The 19,344-nt window shown below is 36.3% G+C and overlaps 1 protein-coding gene across 1 annotated transcript in view; it reads right to left on the bottom strand.

Annotated features, from left to right (window-relative positions):
* The window catches only part of CHID1 (chitinase domain containing 1), a gene marked incomplete at both ends in the record, with an annotated part of 112,775 nt that overhangs the window by 53,705 nt on the left and 39,726 nt on the right, over nt 1-19,344 (bottom strand). The window contains 2 exons of the mRNA XM_080344541.1: nt 13,453-13,608; nt 15,905-16,006. Of these exons, the coding sequence (XP_080200667.1) occupies nt 13,453-13,608; nt 15,905-16,006 (258 nt within the window). The remainder of the gene's footprint in view (nt 1-13,452; nt 13,609-15,904; nt 16,007-19,344) is intronic.

A 19,344-nucleotide genomic window follows, 5' to 3' on the forward strand; every position in this document is an offset into this window, starting at 1 on the left:
TAACTTTCCAATTTTAGATACAGAATTGCTACAAAAGCACAAACTGCACATCAAAATTAATTCTAAGCTGTTTCATCTGTAACAAAAATCTCAACATTTGCCAAAGTTCAAATGTACCTACTTGTTGGTGGGGTGGCGTGAGAAGCAGAATAGGCCTTGACTCTGTGTGAGCAACTGCTTAGCAATAACAAAAACATCCCTGTAATATCAACACTGTTTTCAGCACAAATCCAAAACACAACCCCATACTAGCTACTACAGAAAAGATGTACTCTATCACAGCCAAAAACAGCACAGAAAGGAAAAAATTTAGTACATTTCAGCACAGGAAAGACATGGACCTGTTGAAGAGGGCCAAGGGAAGGGCCACCAAGATGATCAGAGGGCTGGAACATCACACTTGTGAGGGCAGGCTGAGAGAGTTGGGGTTGTTCAGCCTGCAGAAGGCTCGAGGGAGACCTTACTGTGGCCTTTCAGTATTTAAAAGGGGCCTGTAATAAGGACAAGGACACACCATTTTGAGAAGGGCATGTTATGATAGGACAAGGGGTAATGGTTTTAAACTCAAGGAGGGGAGACTCAGATTAGACATGAGGAAGAAATTCTTTGCAATGAGGGAGGTAAAATACTGGAACAGGTTGCCCAGAGAAGTGGTAGATGCCCCATCCCTGGAGACATTCAAGGCCAGGCTGGATGGGGCTCTGAGCAACCTGATCTAGTTGAAGATGTCCCTGCTCATTGCCGGGGGGTTGGACTCAATGACCTTTGTAGGTCCCTTACAAGCCAAACTGCCACAGTTCTGTGACTTACACAGCACTATTCTCAGATAGCATGTTGGCAAGTAGCCATTAGTGAAAGATGGAGAGGCTCAGTATGATAGTCCTAGCAAAAAAACCAACATTCTGAAGGTGAAAAGTCCTATGTCACAAGGTCAGGTTGTTTAAAGGATGGATCCAACTTAGAATAATAAAAGCTGTATTTAAACATAAAAAGAAACTGTTCAATGGTGGTGCAAAAGGCAAGGCAGGTCATCTAGTCTAGCTTCAGGCAATGGGACTGGAAAGTTGTGGTCAAGGGTCACAAAAATGCATTGTTTAAATTAGATGTCTACTTCAGGACAAACTGACTATTTAAAGCTGTTCATTTTTGTTGAAACAGTGGAAAAATAAGTCCATATAAAGATTCCATTGATCAATGATTGCTTTATTATTCTATTAAACTTGGAAACAAGGCTACAGAAAAGTAGTCACTATATTACGATAACAAAATGGCAAAATACTGAAGGAAAGAGAACAGGGGAAACTGAAGACATATTTTGTGCCATTGCACTAGAGCACTATAACATGGTCATCCACAGTGTATGTTACACCTAATACCCTAATGTTAAAACTACTTGGGTTTCATGCATACTTAAAAGGTAATCATATTAAATGGCAAGACACTCCAAACTTTAACAGCTATGAAAGAGATTACATAAAGGGAATCATTGTTCCACATACGGAAATGAGATACTTTACAAAGAAGTTAAATTCAGGATTTGAGCATTTTGCAGTAAATAAGTATATAATCTATCAGCTACACCACAATTTCATGGGTTTTTTATTTCTTTCTTCAGGGTCTGGCACCTGTGTAGAAACAGTCAACCTTTTTTTTTTTTTTAATATGACTCAGGGTTATTTCTGCAATTATTTTTTCCCCATATTTCTATAAATATTGCTAGTTCAACTTATCTATTACTGGATACCAGGGAATACAATTAGACCGTGGAAAGTAAAATCAGCTTTAAAACTGACATAATAGTACTGAATAAATAAATACACCAGCATTTTTCACATTATGCATTTATATAAATGAGGGAATGTTAATTTCAAAAGCCTTCTCTATCCCATTACTCTTCTTGCCTTTATGTCTGATTTTGTGCCAGCTGAGGACTCATTTTCATGAACCAGTAGTTTTTCAATGGATGTGGATTATCTGAGCTGCAGGCTTTACGTGCAAAATATGCAAAAACAGATAAATGTTAAAATGCGTTTCTCATTCCTAATAACAATCAAATAAAAGATTTCAAGCTGAATATTTAATGTGAAAATAAGCTCTGAAAATAAATTAATTACCCTGTGAACAAAAAGCTTCCATTGTATAAATCAGGGCAAGAAACATCCTATTACTAAAATTCAGATACCAAAGAAATTAAAGCTGCCAAAAATATTTTAATTGCAGAGATTTCCAAACTCATGCAAGGAGGAACAGAGACACTTAAATAGCAGATAAAAAAGTGTCAGAATCCAAGAAAGATTCAGAACAGTGGTCAAAATATAAACAATCAAGCAGAAAATATGATCCAGATCAGCTAATACTATTCTAGTGGTCTGTGAGCATATTTTGGAATATAGGATACTTGGGAGGTAGAAAAAAAAAATGGAAATAACACATTCTTAAAATGTTAAACTCTCTATAGGTATCAGAATTACACAACATTGCTTCAGTGGGTTTTCTACAAAGAATGAAAGATCCTATTTCAAATGAGAATTTGCTAACATGTTCCAGAGCAGAGAGGGTGATCTTAAATTATGTCCGTTGCCAAGACAGGAATCCTAGTAACTAACTGCAGTCAACTTGGAGAAAGTAAATGGAAAAGAAATGATTTAGATTGCAATTCTGAACAGCATGTCAATATATGCATTTTACTGTCTTTTGAAACAAATGGCTCCATGTCAACTCTACAAAACACTTTTTTTCCATGCTCCAAAACTATTAATACTGCTATTTTTTAATACATTCACTTTTCTTTACTTCAGCTAAAAGATCACTTCTTTTCTTATTCACATACAAGATTACTGAGTAGTCCTTCAGAAAAAATTGTTTCACCTGTTGCCACAGACTCCCTGCTGCTGAAATGTATCTACTAATGCGCTTAAAGATTTTAAGTTTATGTTCCTAATACACTCCCATTTATACATCTCTTTCTCACTGTACCATAAAGCAGATTCTAACAAAGTATTACTTGCTCTGTAAGATCTTACTGTACATAGTATTGCATGCCATCACTCCTTTACTATGCAGCTTGATAGTCACCATTTCACAAAAGACTAATGGCAAATGGTTTACTTGCAAATTATTAATATCAGTGTTTTACTTCAGGCAAGCTCACAATTCAGTATTATTAATAGATTTCTGCTTTAAAAACCCACAGATTTTCACTTATTCTTAATACAGTTGCTAAATAAATGATGCCAGTCAACTATGGGGTTCCAGGCATATCTTATGTTTAATATTCCCTTTATGGACTTTCTCAAATAAAACTCTAGGGGTAAGGAGCAGGAAGAAAACTCTTCATTTTTGAAAGGGTTTTCAGATCTGATTGAAATTTATTGGTGGGTCTCTCTATGAGCTTGACATACTACCATCAGTGGTATGGGGCTTTTTTTAATCTGAGGAGAGACTAAACTTACTTTACACTCATCAAGTATCTTAGTTTTTCCTGACTTAAATTTTAATTGATGTTCTTAAGACAAAACTGGTTTTGGCTGACAGGTTCCACCACTAGACTGATCATTTTTCTTTCCTGATTAGATTTGCATTGGAGAATAAAGAGAACAGCTAAAATATCCTTGAGTATAATTGTTTCTAAGTCAGAATAATTATCACACGTACTGCTATACTTGGCCATGCATTTAAATGGAAGCACTGTGTCTGCTGCCCTTACCAACTCATAATTCTAATATCCTTATAATTGGCATCTTCAGGTAAGCTTTACAGAGACACTGACACAAGATTTAAAACTTCACAACATGATATCCACTTTACACATACAGATGCTAATAGTATTGGTTTCTAGGGTCAAACATAAGAGCAATTACAAATGACAAACAATTTACCATTCATCTTTATGTACTCAGCCTATTTCCCCCTCTTCTAATTCATTTTCCCAAGGATACACACATCAGCAAATGAAAATTGTTCATGAATTGTTCAATATGCAAACTCAAATACAGAAACAAAACCGGGGTGAACTAAACACTTCAGAATGCTTGGACTCAGCTAAGACATAATGTTAAAAAAAAAAAAAAAAAAAGGTGCAATCTCAATACAGAAGAAACTAGATCTTTAATTTGTAAGTAGCAATCAACGTGATATGAGACACCAATACCATATTTATAACTCAAAATTTCAGTGTTAACTGCAAGAGACACTATGCTCCCCATGATGTTTTCATTGTGTGTTCATTGGTTAATGAGGGCTCAGCAGTGCCAGTCTGCAATAATCATACTAGTTTCTCAGGTTTGGTACATAGAGGTCTCTGTAAGGATGCGTGTCTCATTGATTTCTCTCTTAACTCACAAATACTAAAATCTAGGACCAATTCTATAGGTGATTATTCCCAATAGGAATCATAACTTCCCTCACATTGTCAATACTAAAATATATTCCACTTGGATATTGAGTTTACTCAAACTGTCTAGTGCCTCATTACTATAAAATGTACTATAAAATGTATAACTTCCCTCACACTGTCAATACTAAAATATATTCCACTTGGATATTGAGTTTACTCAAACTGTATAGTGCCTCATTACTATAAAATGTAGAATCCAGTGAAATGTAACTATACTTAAATCCATTAAAACTGACTCAAAGCAGTGCAAGGATATGGAAAGTAACAGCTTCATTGACTTTTACCTTTCCAGGTTGATGGCTCCAAGTAATAAGCATCTTAAGCAGAGACCTCTAACCCGCAACTACTTTTCAGTTGGAAACACCTTAAGAGAATAAGTTACTCGCACTCAAAGCCCAGAACTCATGGAAATTTTGCTTTCACTCAAACAGCAAAAAAATGTAAAACACTAATGTCTCTAAATTTTAGTAAATACAAAGGAACTCTAACGATAGATCTCTGCTGGGTTTTAACCATTGCAACAGATAATTTTATAAAGATCGGAAACATCATCTGCCATCTAAAGCAGCAAACTGTATTTGAGGTTGGCAGTAGGACTACCCCCCGTCTTACAGAAACTGGCTCACAGAACTCATAGACTCCATTTTAACCCTCTCACCTGATCATCATCCTTACTCATAAACAGGGAGGTCCACGTATCTGCTCTAAGTTTGGAAATACAGCTACTGTGAATTTTATATGAAACACCACTTTAGAGGAATTTTCTTTCCCTTCCTCAACTGTAAGGGCAGGTAAATAACAAAAGGAAGAAGCTATTGGCAAAAGGTTTACAAAGATGTGGTATATGGAGAGATTTTTAGTTTTTTCAAAGACAGTTTCTTTCTAAAACAGGGTAACAAACCCAACATTTGATTTAAACATGAAAATGACACACATAATACTGTCAGAGATAACTATTTAGGACATACTGACTAATTTGGGGGCATAATCTTGTAAATTTCATGGAGTTTCCAAATAACACATTTGTAATAATTTTCATAAGCCTGTATTTTTTTCCTAAAAGTAGATTAAGTATCAGAGTCTGCCTTGATTTCCATTTTAGCCATGAACAACACTATATTCCAGTAACATTCTGAAATTCAACTCTCCTGTTTTTAGAGCACAAAATCAAAACACTATTTTAGCTAAAATTTATTCCTCAACTTTTCTAGATCCATTTTCCTAAATTAGGCATGGACTAATTTAGTCTGGAAAAACCTCCCCTCCCTCTAATTCCTAGTGTTGATAATATATTGAAATATTTCATAAAAATAGAAAGAAAAAATTTATTGGACTTTATATTGCTACTGAATGTTATTAGCAGAAACCTCATTCAATCATCCGCTATGTAACTCCAAATGTAAACAAGCTCTTTGCATAAAGCAAAAGCTGTTAATATTGTGGAACATACCTATATGCTCTATTACTGTTTTCTGTGAGTATTATTTCAAGGTTTCAAGCCTATTCTAAGTCTTACATATTTCCACACTGGCTCTTGACTCAGTTACCAAGTCCTTCCATCAGGAATTAGATCACTCTGCATACTGTGTTGTTGCAATTGCTACTTTTCTCTAGAATTGTAATAAGCACACACATTTATTTTTGCCCTCTGAAAGGACTGTGCACAAAAAACTGCCTTGAGAGATATTAAAATATTTTTACAGATTTTTTCCCACTACCTTATGCAACGAATAATCAATTTTTTTTACCTTTTATTTTTTTTTTTTAATTCTACTGTTTAAAAGCAGGCATTTCAGTTTAAAAGGAGGCATTTAGATCAGATGATTCTGCTTACATCAAACTTGGAGTTCACATCAGGATTGAGCTTTTACAAGAAAAACTAACACCATACTTTGGGCTGCATCATGGAGACATCTCAGAGTGCATGAAATAGATGCTTTTTTTGGATGAAACAATGGCAGAAGAGGCACTCTAACTGTTGAGTTTCAGTCCATAGGATCAGACTAGAGTAAAAGTATAAAGCCTCAAAGACTCATTGTATAAGGGTCCTCAGCACCAATTTTGTGCCAGCTTGCTTGACAGCATACACGTTTCCCGAAAACAGGCCCTAGCATGATTTTTCGGGATTTTTGAGGATGCTAAAATATAAGCTCTACTCACAGTTCATTTAAAAAGTCAATTTAAATAGGGTCCAGGCAGTTATACATGAAAAAAAGTAAGCACCTTTTAGAGCAAAAATTAATACTGACCCTGTCTTATTTTCAGGAAAATAGGGTAATGAAGACATGATTTCAGCAAATCAGGAAAACATAAAGCAAATAATTGTGCTTTATCAGGATCTACCCTAAGTATCAGAGCTTGCTAAATCATAGAATCATTTGGGTTGGAAAAGACCTTTAAGATCATCCAGTCCAACCATTAACCTAACACTGCTAAGTCCACCACTAAACCATGTCCCTAACCACCATATCTACACCTCTTTTAAATACCTCCAGGGACGGTGACTCAACCACTTCCCAGCGCAGCCTGTTCCAGTATTTGAGAACCCTTTTGGTGAAGAATTTTTTGCTAATACCCAATTTAAAGCTCCCATGGAACAACTTGAGGCCATTTCTGCTTGTCCTAACACTCATTACTTGGGAAAAGAAACCCATGCACTCCTTGCTACAACCTCCTTTCAGGTAGTTGTAGACAGCGATAAGGTCTCCCCTGAGCCTCCTTTTCTCCAGGCTAAACAGCCCCAGTTCCCTCAACTGCTCCTCTCAGAACTCTCTTCAGCACCTCAATGTCTTTCCTGTAGTGAGGGGCCCAAAACTGAACACAGTATTCGAGGTGCAGCCTAAAGAAATAAAGCTTTGAAAGTGGTGCTCTTTAGAAAATGAAGGAGTATGTAATTGTCTTCCTATAAAGTCAACCAACTGAAATTATACTTGTATTCCCAAGAAAGTTAATTCCAACTTTTAAATCTATACCGATGATATTCAGATTAGTTTCAACAGGTATATAGGAAGTTCTATCTTGGTTTTAATTCTGACTGCTTCTCCAATAATCATGGCAATTCAATTCACTGAACAGTTTAATGTTAAAATTAGGTAATGAGGATTGAAAAATCAGTTTAGAATTAGAAAAACCCCAAGTTGCTCTCTTAAAAGAAAGACTTAAAAGAAAAGCCTGTCTGTTAAAAAACAAAACAAAACAAAACAAAACAAAACAAGCACACGCCACATATCAAACAATGCCTCTCCTTCAACAAAATACAAATGATCTCATTACCGTCAATTTTATAGGGAATGGAACAGATTCAGACTCTGGGTCTATTTAAGTTCCAAAATAAACAAGCCGTGTCTTACAGTATCTGTATTCAGAAACATGTATTCCATTATTTTTCAAGCCAGCCCAATTTTTCAATCATCAGACACCAACAGTAAAAGTAACTTAGACATAAACCAGTTGAGGGGTGAGCAGGGAACCAGGAAAAATATAACAAAACATAAACACAAAGAAACAAACAAAACCCCAGGATGTATTCTTTTTCTCAGGAAAGGTCAAAAACTCTCCCAGGTTAGAAATAAGGGAAAAAGATCCAGCTGCTTGGAGCCAAGACTTTTAGTCTTTAAGATGGGGCAATAGGAGCTGAACGGTTGATAGCAGGGGAATCTGGATACACACATAATGTTACCTGTTCCATGTTAATCACCATATATTTGAAGAGATTCAGTCAGGGCTAGTAGTGGGTATAGCTCCACCACTAGTGATCTCACAAGCCTAATCCCAAAGCAATGAGTTTCTTTCACTTTACACTTGGTGCAGACACCCACATGCAAATCTATGAACATAAGTAAATGTAACTTACAGTAAAGGTTTCTTTTTCCTCCCTTTGTTTTAAACCATAGAAGTATTTTTTTCCCAATTCCATCATTCTATCTTCTAATGGTTAGAGTATAACAATGAGACAGTAAAGAACTATATAATTATTTTGTCAACATTTGACTGGGTAAATATTGCCTATAGCAAATTTAGTATCAAAAAAGATCCTGAAAGACAGAGAAGAGCACATTTCACAGCAATATGCCCACCATTTAAAATGTGCATCACAATGACTAATTTTTTTAAAACAGATGTCCTGAGATATACACACTCACCCACAACCAGTATGCCATTGTACAAATGAATTTCAGAACCAATAATGTGCCTAATAAACACAAACCACCTTTCAGTTATTTAAAAAATAAAACCCAGTTATAACAGCTTTTGTATTTAATATTGTATTTACAACTTGGGCAAGCTGAGATATGATAAAAATTTTACTTCATAAGATGTTCTATCTACTTTATAAGAATTAACTAGTCTGTCACTTTCAGCTAACAGCTCACATTCACCACCATTCCTAAAGGGAAGGAGACACAAATATACCATGGAAGCCACACATAATAGAATAACCCAGAGGGATTTTAATAGAAGAAACCTCTTGAAACACTCCTGAATTATTTAGATATTTGTAATACAGAAATGACTTCTTTCCAATTGCAGGCCCAATTGTAACTTCCTCCTATCACTGCCATGATTTTACCATCTGATCCAGCTGTACAATTTAAGAAGAAGGAGCTTAACACTTTCTCCACTGAAGCAGAGAGGTGAACAACAGATCAAGAGGATGTTCAGTCCTACAGAGCTAATTGGTCCATTGGTTTATTTGAAATATTAGTATCTCCCCAATGTTACATAAAGTATGAGCAAAATTGATTAAATCAGGAGACAGAATCCTGCTATGCAGAGAAGTAATGCAAATTCTGAATTACAGCATGAAGAGAAACATTGTAAAAGCTTGAAGAGTAAAAGCGTCTCCTGCACAAGGTTTTTGTTACCTTCCGTAAGACAAAATAATGAGTCACGCTTGACCCAAGTCTTCTTAAATTGCTGCTAATAAAGGCACTGCCCTCGTAACTCAGGGAAAATGCTCACCTCTAATTGTTTCTAAGCACCACTTCTTATTATCTGCTATTTACAGAATGGCGGGCTGCCAATAAAATTCTCAGTAGAACTCTGCATCCTCAGATAGCTTGCAAGTAATCTTATTTTCTATCTCTGAGCTATACAATGCATTTTCAAATTAGTTTCTCCCTTTTTTTTTTCAACCAGCAATTTATTATATCAGCCTTCTTAATTAAAAAAATTAACATAAAAATCCCTATTTGGATTCCTTTAAATAAAAAGTAAGCACATACAGCATTGTCTCACAGCAATGGAGTTATTCACATATCTATTTTCAACAGCTATATTTGGAACAAAAGCAGCTTGGATGCAGATTATATTCCAAAGTTATATACAGCTGGGTGGAATATCAGAGATGTATCTTCCCTCTATCAACACTATATGCAAAAAAAAAAAAAAAAAAAAAGGAGGACAGAATGTCTTCTTTAACATATTAAACTTAGCAGGGATGTGCTCAATAAAGAAGGCTGAATAAACCTAAGTGGCACCATTAGCATTAGCCTTTGATTTACATTGTTTTTAATTCACAGCCAGCAATGAAGTTTCTCAGGTCCCTTTTTGGCCCAGGTCATAAAGACTACAGATATTAGATGGCATGAATCAAAAAAAATCACTGCACTGCTGTCTAACCTCCCACGAGAAGGTCAAAGAAAATAATGGGTATTAATGGGTATTACCACAACTGAAATATAATGTCCCAATGATTAAGACAGATTCTTAAGAGTAGATTGCTAAAGGTGAAAAAAGTACATTGGAAGTAAGAAGCTTGTGCGATAGAGGGGCTTGCTGTCCTGCTAAAGGCCTCAAAAAGGACTCTAAGGTAAACATTCTGCAGAAAGGCTAAACAATTTCTTAAGCTTCAGGGTATACTGAATAATTATTTACCCACAACACACACTTTTGAGGTGAAGAAGAAATGCTGTCAGGTTGTGGTATCAATAAGGACACACTGTAACAAACTGATCATTAGAGCAGCAATTCAGAAACACCAGATGGTTATGTTCTGACAGGATTTTAATACAGTGGTAAGTTTTAATGACTGCATCTTAGCAGTTCAGATACCTGATTCTTCACAGTTAGAGGGCAGAAAACAACTCCTATTGTAACATCACTCAAGCACAAACTACATTGTGCTGTAAAAGAAAAACTGTTTTCATTTCATTTAATCCTGATATACATGTGTACAAAAGCACACACACATATATATTACTTTTTATGGCGCCTACAAAGGAAAAAGGGTATTACATGGAAAGGTTGTATATTTTTTCAGCAAAATGGTAACCAAGTACACTTCTACCTTTAGATTATATTCTGCAATAAAAAAAAAAAAAACAACACTGCAACATAATATTTCATGCAAATAGGAATTCTATTGGAAGTTATTTTATGAACTTCTGGACTAAAAAAACATTCAGTGAATGAAAGCTACCCATGTTCAGAGCTTCTTTGCATCACATAATTTTTATCCTAAAGAAAAACTCAAACATTAGATCAGCAAAGGTTTCTGCACTCTGCATGTAATCCTATATATGTGCTGTATTAATACTCAATTTAAATGCATGCTACCTTTACATCAACAAACTTGAGAATATATATTTTGCCACTGAAGCTTAAAATTCTCTAGCTGTCTTATTAGACATGATCAGATTCTTCCAATGAATATGGTTCAACAAGACAGTGTGCACTTCACAGTGTGCCAAGGAGCACTGGCATGTTGGAGACCTGTACATGAAATCAATTTCAGATGCAAAAACCTCAAGAGGAACCTGCAACAAAAAAAGTTGATACCCACCATACTGCACTTCACTGATTAGATTTAAAATTCACTTTAATACCAGTATTTTAGCTTAACTTCACTATCACTACAACATATGGAGGGTGCCTTAAAGGAGCCATGACTCAATCCATCACTTTTTTACAGGTCATTACTAACACTGGACTACAGTCATCAAGAAACCAGAAGCTCAAATTCACTAAGGAGCCAAGGTGAAAAAAAAATATTCAAGCCATCCACTTCTACACTGGACACAGCTTCAGATCAGCCTTTTAATGTAGCATGAAGCAAATACAAAAATGAGAAGGAATAGCATCAGCCTCAGTCATGTTTCTTGTGAGAGAATGAAAAAGTCTTATGTAGCCAGAATATTAATAATGAAATGGGAGGGAGGGAGGGAGGAAAAGAGGGAGAAAGAGCATCTCTGAACAAGCTGTACATATTCTGGGATTCAATTGGATGTGATAGCTATAGTTTTCAAAGACTCATAGATGCTAGAAACTAGGACTTTTTTACAAACAGCCTATTACCAAATAAGTGGCAGAAAGATTATTTTACACTAACCTTTTCTCTGTTTTCCTCATGTCAGAAGCTCAGCCTAATGTGGAAGTTGGTTTACCTTCAACCTATTTCACTATTAAAATACTATACATGACATATACAGCAAATACTAATACATAACTGTGCATGCTCAAAAATATATTTCTGGAAAAATAACCATTGACAACATTTAGCAGGTAAGGCAGCAAACGGAAAACTAATGTGTTTTATGTTTAAACTCAAAGTCTCTTAAAGACTTTGTCCAGAACCTTGCTGCTTGTAGATATCCACAAAACGACAACATCATGGTCTGTCAATAAAGAATATTTTAACAGGACCATTCTCTGTATAAAACACATCGTCCCATACCGTGTGCCAGTGCCCTACATACAGGTCAACATAGCCTCTTTTGGTAAAAGTTAGATTAATTGTACATTACTCTTTTTTTTGCCATTAATTAAAAAGCAACTTGAACTTACACTATAATATAGGCCAGAAGAATCTATAAAAAGTAAATGCAGATGCCATCCTAGTGTGAAGTATGTTTTCAAGTGGAAACTTCATTCCAAATGTTGCAGTTCAGGAAAAAAGTGAGATCCTTTTATTCTGCTAGATAGTGCTACACTCCTACCTGCAAAAGGTACTGTAACGATTACAGTGAAGCTCCAGTAATTGTACTGAGCTTGTAAAAACAGGCCTGTAAATCAACAATGTTTAGGCTGTTGAGTATTTTTCCTGCCTATCCACCACAACTAACTTTACAGAAGCGACTCTGATATACTCATTATATATCTTTCACTGTAGACAATGGTTTTATTTTCCCCACCCTGTAGTAATTTTTTGTTATTCAGACGGATTCAGACATAATTCAGCACTGGGAAAGAACTCTGCCTACAGTATCATACCCCTTCAAACAGCCAAGGTGAAGCAAGAAGATAGCTGAAGCAAGTGCAGGGATGACAAAGTGTTTGTGTAATTGAAGGCATGGACATAAAAAATTCAGGTCCTTACCTTATACAATCCAGCTCAGACAGTATTTCAGTGCCCAACAAGCAATCTGTTACCACATTGAAACATCCTGGTGTAATAAACTTAGTAACCTGTGAAGTGAGTACAGTCACCTCTTGTGCTTCAGATTTGTTTCTACTTGGCTTAGTTCTATTTTGTAAATTAATAACCAATTTATGAACAAATCTGATTGTCCTCACAGATTCAGACTGTTTTTCCTGCTTTTTCTTCTGGCTTGATGTTACTGTACCCTGACTGTATTTCTACAAAGCTCAATGTTAGTATAGGTGGTTATTACACAAAACTAAAACAACCGTTTTCCTCTGAAAATCAATACAAAATTTCAGGCTGGCTTTGGAATACTTCCCTTTATCTGGTTAAAGATTTTTGTCTCCAGCTAAGATTATTGCAGTTTTTTTCTACCCAAAAGAAAACTGGTGGCATATTGCTGTTTGAAACCAATATCAAATTTCAAAGTAACAGGTAACAACTTCAGGAGCCGAGAGAAACTATCTTTAGGTCAACTACATTAACTCCCCCAATGATACAGAGCATAAGAGAATACTGCAGGCCAGTTTAACACAAAGATGGCAAACTGCAGGTACAAACATGGATAGAAGAAAGAGGGAAAACTATACAAATCATTTTTCCATAGGAGTTCTGACAGGATAACTGTGCCATCTATCTGCATTTCTGTGAGAACACATCATACATAAGTACTTACTACCCAGAGAAGTCTTACCTGCTACCAAGGATTGGCTGCCCAGAGGCTCCCAAAGCAGAATAGTCCATGCCATAGAAATTCAGACCTAGAAGTATTTTATTTCTCCATTTTGAATCAGGATCCAGTACTTGAACACAGGCTCGTACCCAGGGAAGAGGGGAATTTGGACCAGGTCTGTCAAGTTAGTAATTATGAAACAGCTTGTCAGAAACAGAACATATTCATTCTCAGCTTTTTCTTTTTGACTAGTGTAATTGACAAGAGCAAACTATGCTACACAAAAATCAGTGAACGTTAACCTACAATCCTATGAAGTACTGATGCACAAAACTTGTTTGCCCCACTCTTGACTTTGTGATTAATTTCTAAGGTGAAGGGACACAAAACTTCTTACAGTGGGTAAGAAAATGTTTCCAGCTAGCACATTTTCGCTGCCACTGGATCTGACAGAACGTCCACAGGATAAATCAAAACTCTGTACAAACTCCATTGTTTTCCAATACCATCCTCAATGTTTTAGCACAACATAATGGGTCAAAATCCACTATTTACTTACAGAAAAAACTGTAGAATCAGTTACCGCTAATCAAGACAGGTTTCAATGATTGTTTAACCCTTACTTATGGATAAAACCCTTAACAGGCAATTATCTAACAAAAAGCTACGTTAGGAAGAAGGGTAGAGCCTTAATACACAGAGTAATTAAATTGTCATATGTTTAGTATCAGAATATCATGCTCATTCTATTCACATCTCATCAGAGAGGAGAGCAGGCATTATCACAAACACTCACTAACATGATAAAAGGAAAAGCATATTTTAGTCTTACAAATATCAACATATTCTACTTCCTCCTAATTACTTGCCTCAAAGCCTTTGGGATATCTGTACCATTAAAACTCAATGTGCTAACACAGTATAGGAATGTTGCTGGAAATTGTGTTCATATTTAAAAGCAAAAAAATTGTGAAAATATACATTTATTATTCTGTATTTCATATACTCAAAGCAAATGCAAGCAAAAAAGATTTGAACTCTTTTTACTAAATATTTTCTCAGATTAAAAGCACTACATCTCAAAAACTAAGTTTCTTCCAAATACTATAGGTGTGAATTCAAGAATACTTCCCTCCTCCTTTCAAGTAAAAAAGATTGGCAGCTCTCCAAGTGAGGTCTAAGTAACTGAAAGTGCCAATGAAAGCATAAAGATGTGACTGCACCATAACAGAACCTGTGATTTTAACATGGCATGAAGCGTGGTGCAGCTTCGCCACATTGTAAAGATGCAGCCTATAGCACAGTCTTTAAAAATGCATTCAGGGTTCCAGATGGGTTTGTATAACCTGTACAAAAGCCCTTGGCACTTCACCCTCATAGATGTCCATTTACCTAGAGGAAAGCTAAAGTGGATACATCTATGGTACATTATTCCAGCAAAAGAGTAACAAAAAAATCCTGTTATAACTTCAGTAAACATTACTGTTTATGTTCTCCCGTAGGCTGCAAGGCTTGAAGATGTAGAGAGAGGCCTGGGGAGAGATAGGAAGGAGGTATATAAATTCTTTTCAGAAGAGATAAAAGTTCCTTTCTGTTAAACCCGTCTAGACATTATCAGAATGCTAATATACTACAGGTGATAAAGGTTTTAGTGAGGTAATAAACACAAAAGGATGGTATTTCTAAATCTGCTGGTCTACCACAAATATGAACTCTGGACAGCCATGTTGAAGCAAGATATACAGAATCTCCCAGGAATTCCAAAGCATATCCCTACCTGTACTTTGGAGGTGAAATGAACATGCTTTTGCAGAACAGTAACATAAAGAGCCTCTTTAGAGTTTAAGGACCTCTCAACTACACTGCTGTTCCACAATCACACAGCTAAAAATGTTAAGTTCCTAAAAATGAATATTCATGTGTAGGTTTTTGTGTTAGTTTTCAGTCACATCAGCTCCCTGCATGAGCAGCTCTATAAGTACAAGGGAGGGAGCAGTGGAAGAACTGAAGAACATACTAAAGCATGTCCACATTACCAGTGCCGCCAAAAGGCAGTCTGCTGCCTCAGGATGAAAAAAATGAGTTGTCAATTATGCTTTAAAGCTATTTTTTTCAACAATGACATGTAGTAGATTATTCATGTACAGAATTGTGCTAAGTAACTAAAACCAAAAGAACCTGGCCTAGAAAAAATAAAGTGTCAGGGAACTATTAAAAGGATAATTTTTTAGCTTGAGTGCAAAGCCTTTCACAATATTAGGGTGCCAAATATATACTGCTGTTAAAAATGTTCTGAGTTATTGGCTTGTTCAAAAATCACCTATCCTAAATACTAATCCAGAACTTCAGTATCTGATACAGTTAACACGCACTAGCCACTTTACTAAAAAAATGAGCTCATACTGTAGATTTAATAGTGACTTAACTGGGAATCAGTTTCATCAGCAATTTTTTTTTAATTTTAGAGTCTTACCGTTGTGGTGTCGAATAGTCGTATGTCATGAGACTGAAGCTGTCTATTGCAGAGGCCAACTGATCAAATTCTTTCTTTGTGAACAGTCCTGGCTGGTTAGTCCTTTTAAAACAAAAACAATGGGAAGAGATAAATAACCTGTCTCATTCTCACCTTCAGGTTTCATACCATTTGATCAGGTAAGAAAAATCTTTCATTCTGAGGTGACCAAAAAAAGACACTTCAGTACCATTCTTATAATAAATATGTAAGAAAAAAAATATATATTTGAAGAATATCCACAGCATACTTACCAAATAAGCATTTCCAGCATGGCTACAGTAGTGACTAAAAAGGCTGTGGACTAATCAAATTGCCTTATGTAGCAATCAATTGAATTCAAAGCTTTTACAAAATCTTTAATTGTTTGGCCTAGTTTTGATACTTATAAAACTAAGTTATCTGAGCCATACTTAAATAAATCGATAGGTGTAGCTGTTAATACAAAACCATAAACCAAAAGTATTTTTTCTATTAATCTCAAAAAGAACTATAACTTCAGTTTATACTGTACTTAAGAAATTTTATCTCATCTGTGAGAAACACTTTGGTTTCTCTTAATTCCCTTTCAAGAGAGTCCTAAAAAGCAGAAGGCAAATACAACTGCCTTATTTTAGCAAAAGACTATACAAACCTCTTTTCTTTAGACAAAATCAAGCCCATTTCTTTCTTCCTTTAGAGGGGAAGAAGAAATCCATTCTATGACCTTCTCTAGACAAAAGTCTAGTTAGACCTTCTGTGTATCTTTGTAGGAAATATGGAACATAGTTCTTACTTTCTACATTTTTTTGTTTATTCTTCATTTACAATTTCTATCACTGGGTTATCACACAGTATCACAGTATCACAGTATGTTTGGGATTGGAAGGGACCTCAAAAGATCATCTAGTCCAATCCCCCTGCCGGAGCAGGAACGCCTAGGTGAGGTCGCACAGGAACATGTTCAGGTGGGTTTTGAATGTCTCCAGAGAAGGAGACTCCACAACCTCCCTGGGCAGCCTGTTCCAGTGCTCTGTCACCCTTACTGAGAAGAAGTTTTTTCTCAAATTTAAGTGGAACCTCTTGTGTTCCAGCTTGATCCCATTACCCCTTGTCCTATCATTGTTCGCCACCGAGAAGAGCCTGGCTAATATCTACCTGAGCTTTGTGGGTGAGGAGGTGTATTTTTGATGGTTTCAGATGCATGGAAACTAACTTCCTTCAGCCATTCAACTCAGGAATAATGCCCACAAGTTTCCTGAAAACGCTGAATCTTAACTTAAAAGTAGGAGCACACATAGCACAGCAGGAAACACAAGGCAGCCCTAATAACCTTGCAAAGATGGGACTGAACTAAGAAGGAGAAGGTGCTGCCAGGAGAACCATATCCTCAGTCAGAGGGCTCTGAAGCACATTAAGATGAGACAGACAGGTACCTAAGTAGCATATTGTCCTAAATAGCCTGGGAGAGCAGGGCTCATTGAGTGGAGAGGGGGGAGGGAAAGAAGGGAGGAAAGGGAAGGAAAGGAAAGGGAAGGGAAGGGAAGGGAAGGGAAGGGAGAAGGAAAAAGTGGTTTAACTGTTAAACAAACAGTTAAACAAACTCTGTGGTGCAACTCTGCCATTTGAGAGGTAGGCTTAAGAAGACTGAACAAGATTCCTCTAGAGAACAGAGGAGAGAGACTGAAGAATCCAGACCTTCCCAGTAATGTAAACCACTACTTCATCTAGAATTTAGTAGTTAACCCCTGTCTAGACAAGGTACACATTAAAACTACTTGTATTCCATCTCAAATGTAAAAAAAAACCCAAAAAGATGTGCATTGACAGATGCAAGCAATAAACTGAAAAATCACTTATTTTGACCCTGTCCTGTTTTGTTAAAAACAAGTTTCTCTTTTAGTGATTTTGCTTGTCAGCTAAAGCCTTCATATTAGCTGCATTTTCCTGGAGAACCAGACATATGTTTTGGTAAACCTAGCAATGGAATCCAAACTTATTGATAAGCACAAATGGACATCTCGCGAGAGGGGCGACGAGAAATCGGTGACCAAGAAACTGACCAACTGTGTATAACATTCCATTCACGTGAATACTTCATATAAAAGTGGGAGATCACGAAGATCTCGTCCCTTTTGCCTTTGCTTTTTCCCTTCTGCTTATGGCCGACATTAGGAGAGGACCTTGCTAGTCGTCCCTGCGAACTGAGGCCTAGTGAGAGACTGAATCCAGCTCTGGTTGGCTGCAGAGTCTAATCCAGGACTTTGGTTGCCGGCTCTGCAGTTGCTGAGACTTTCAAGATTGGTTTTGTATATTTTGTATTATTTTCTCTATTCTTATTAGTAGCCTTAGTAAAAACATTGTTAATTTTTCCAACTCTCTTCTCTCTGTCCTTCTTTCCCTCCCAATCGCCTGTCCTTAGTGGGAAGGGGGGAGAAGGAGGGGCAAAAGGGGGAAGTGGGGGGGGAGAGGAGGTTAACAATACATCTGCCAGGGTTTTATTGTCACCCTGCAATCTAAACCCTTGACAGACCCTTATCACTTTTGGATCAGTGTGCAAATTCTCAGCTGAACAATATGTGCTGAGTGGATCACCAGAGCATAACAGCATTCATTTATCAGTTTACTGATAAATGAACAACATTACAACATTTTCTGTTCCAACATATTAGGAAACAGGTTAACAGAGTACAGGTTACAAAGTGGGGCAGATCAAGTCACCTAACATGCCTGTGATGTTATAAAGGAGCAAAGCATGAATGATATTTACAAGTCAGGTCAATGAATCTGACCAAACATACACTGGACTATGTAGCTCTAATTAGTATGAAGCACAGTGGTGTTCCAGAAATTGCAAGTTTTTAGAACCAGCAATATACTTGTCATATTAAGAAGAAATCCTGTCAGTTCCATGGTTTTAACAGATTAAAACAAATCTTCACTTCTGGAACCTATTGTTGGACCTCAGTTTTTTCCATAGTTACCTGCTTGTTATTTACTGCAACTGCAAACTACAGTTGTTCTACAAGAATAACAAAAATGAAAGATATATTTGAAACAATATCATGGCAACTTGGATGTCTGTAGGCAAAGCAATTCCCCAACACACAATCCAGCAAAACACATTTTCAGTAAATTGATTGTGATTACTCATGAAGGGAAAAGTGTAAGAAGTAATTATGTATTAGATTTTAAGGCAAGTTGGATTGCTTTATAGATTAAGCTAGGCAGTACTTGAACAAAATTTGTATATGTAACTTGCTCTCTACATCCTTTTTTCATATACACTGTCGAGAAATATTAAAAAAAAAAAAAAAAAAAAGGATATTGTCTTTATTTTCTCCAAAGAAAGGAAGCTTGTAAGTGAACTATTTCCACTACAAATGAAGGCCATTTGAGGAACGAGGTCATACATTTTCAAA

Source organism: Nesoenas mayeri (genome assembly GCF_963082525.1).
Source record: "Nesoenas mayeri genome assembly, chromosome: 5".
In the NCBI taxonomy this organism is placed as follows: Eukaryota; Metazoa; Chordata; class Aves; order Columbiformes; family Columbidae; genus Nesoenas; species Nesoenas mayeri.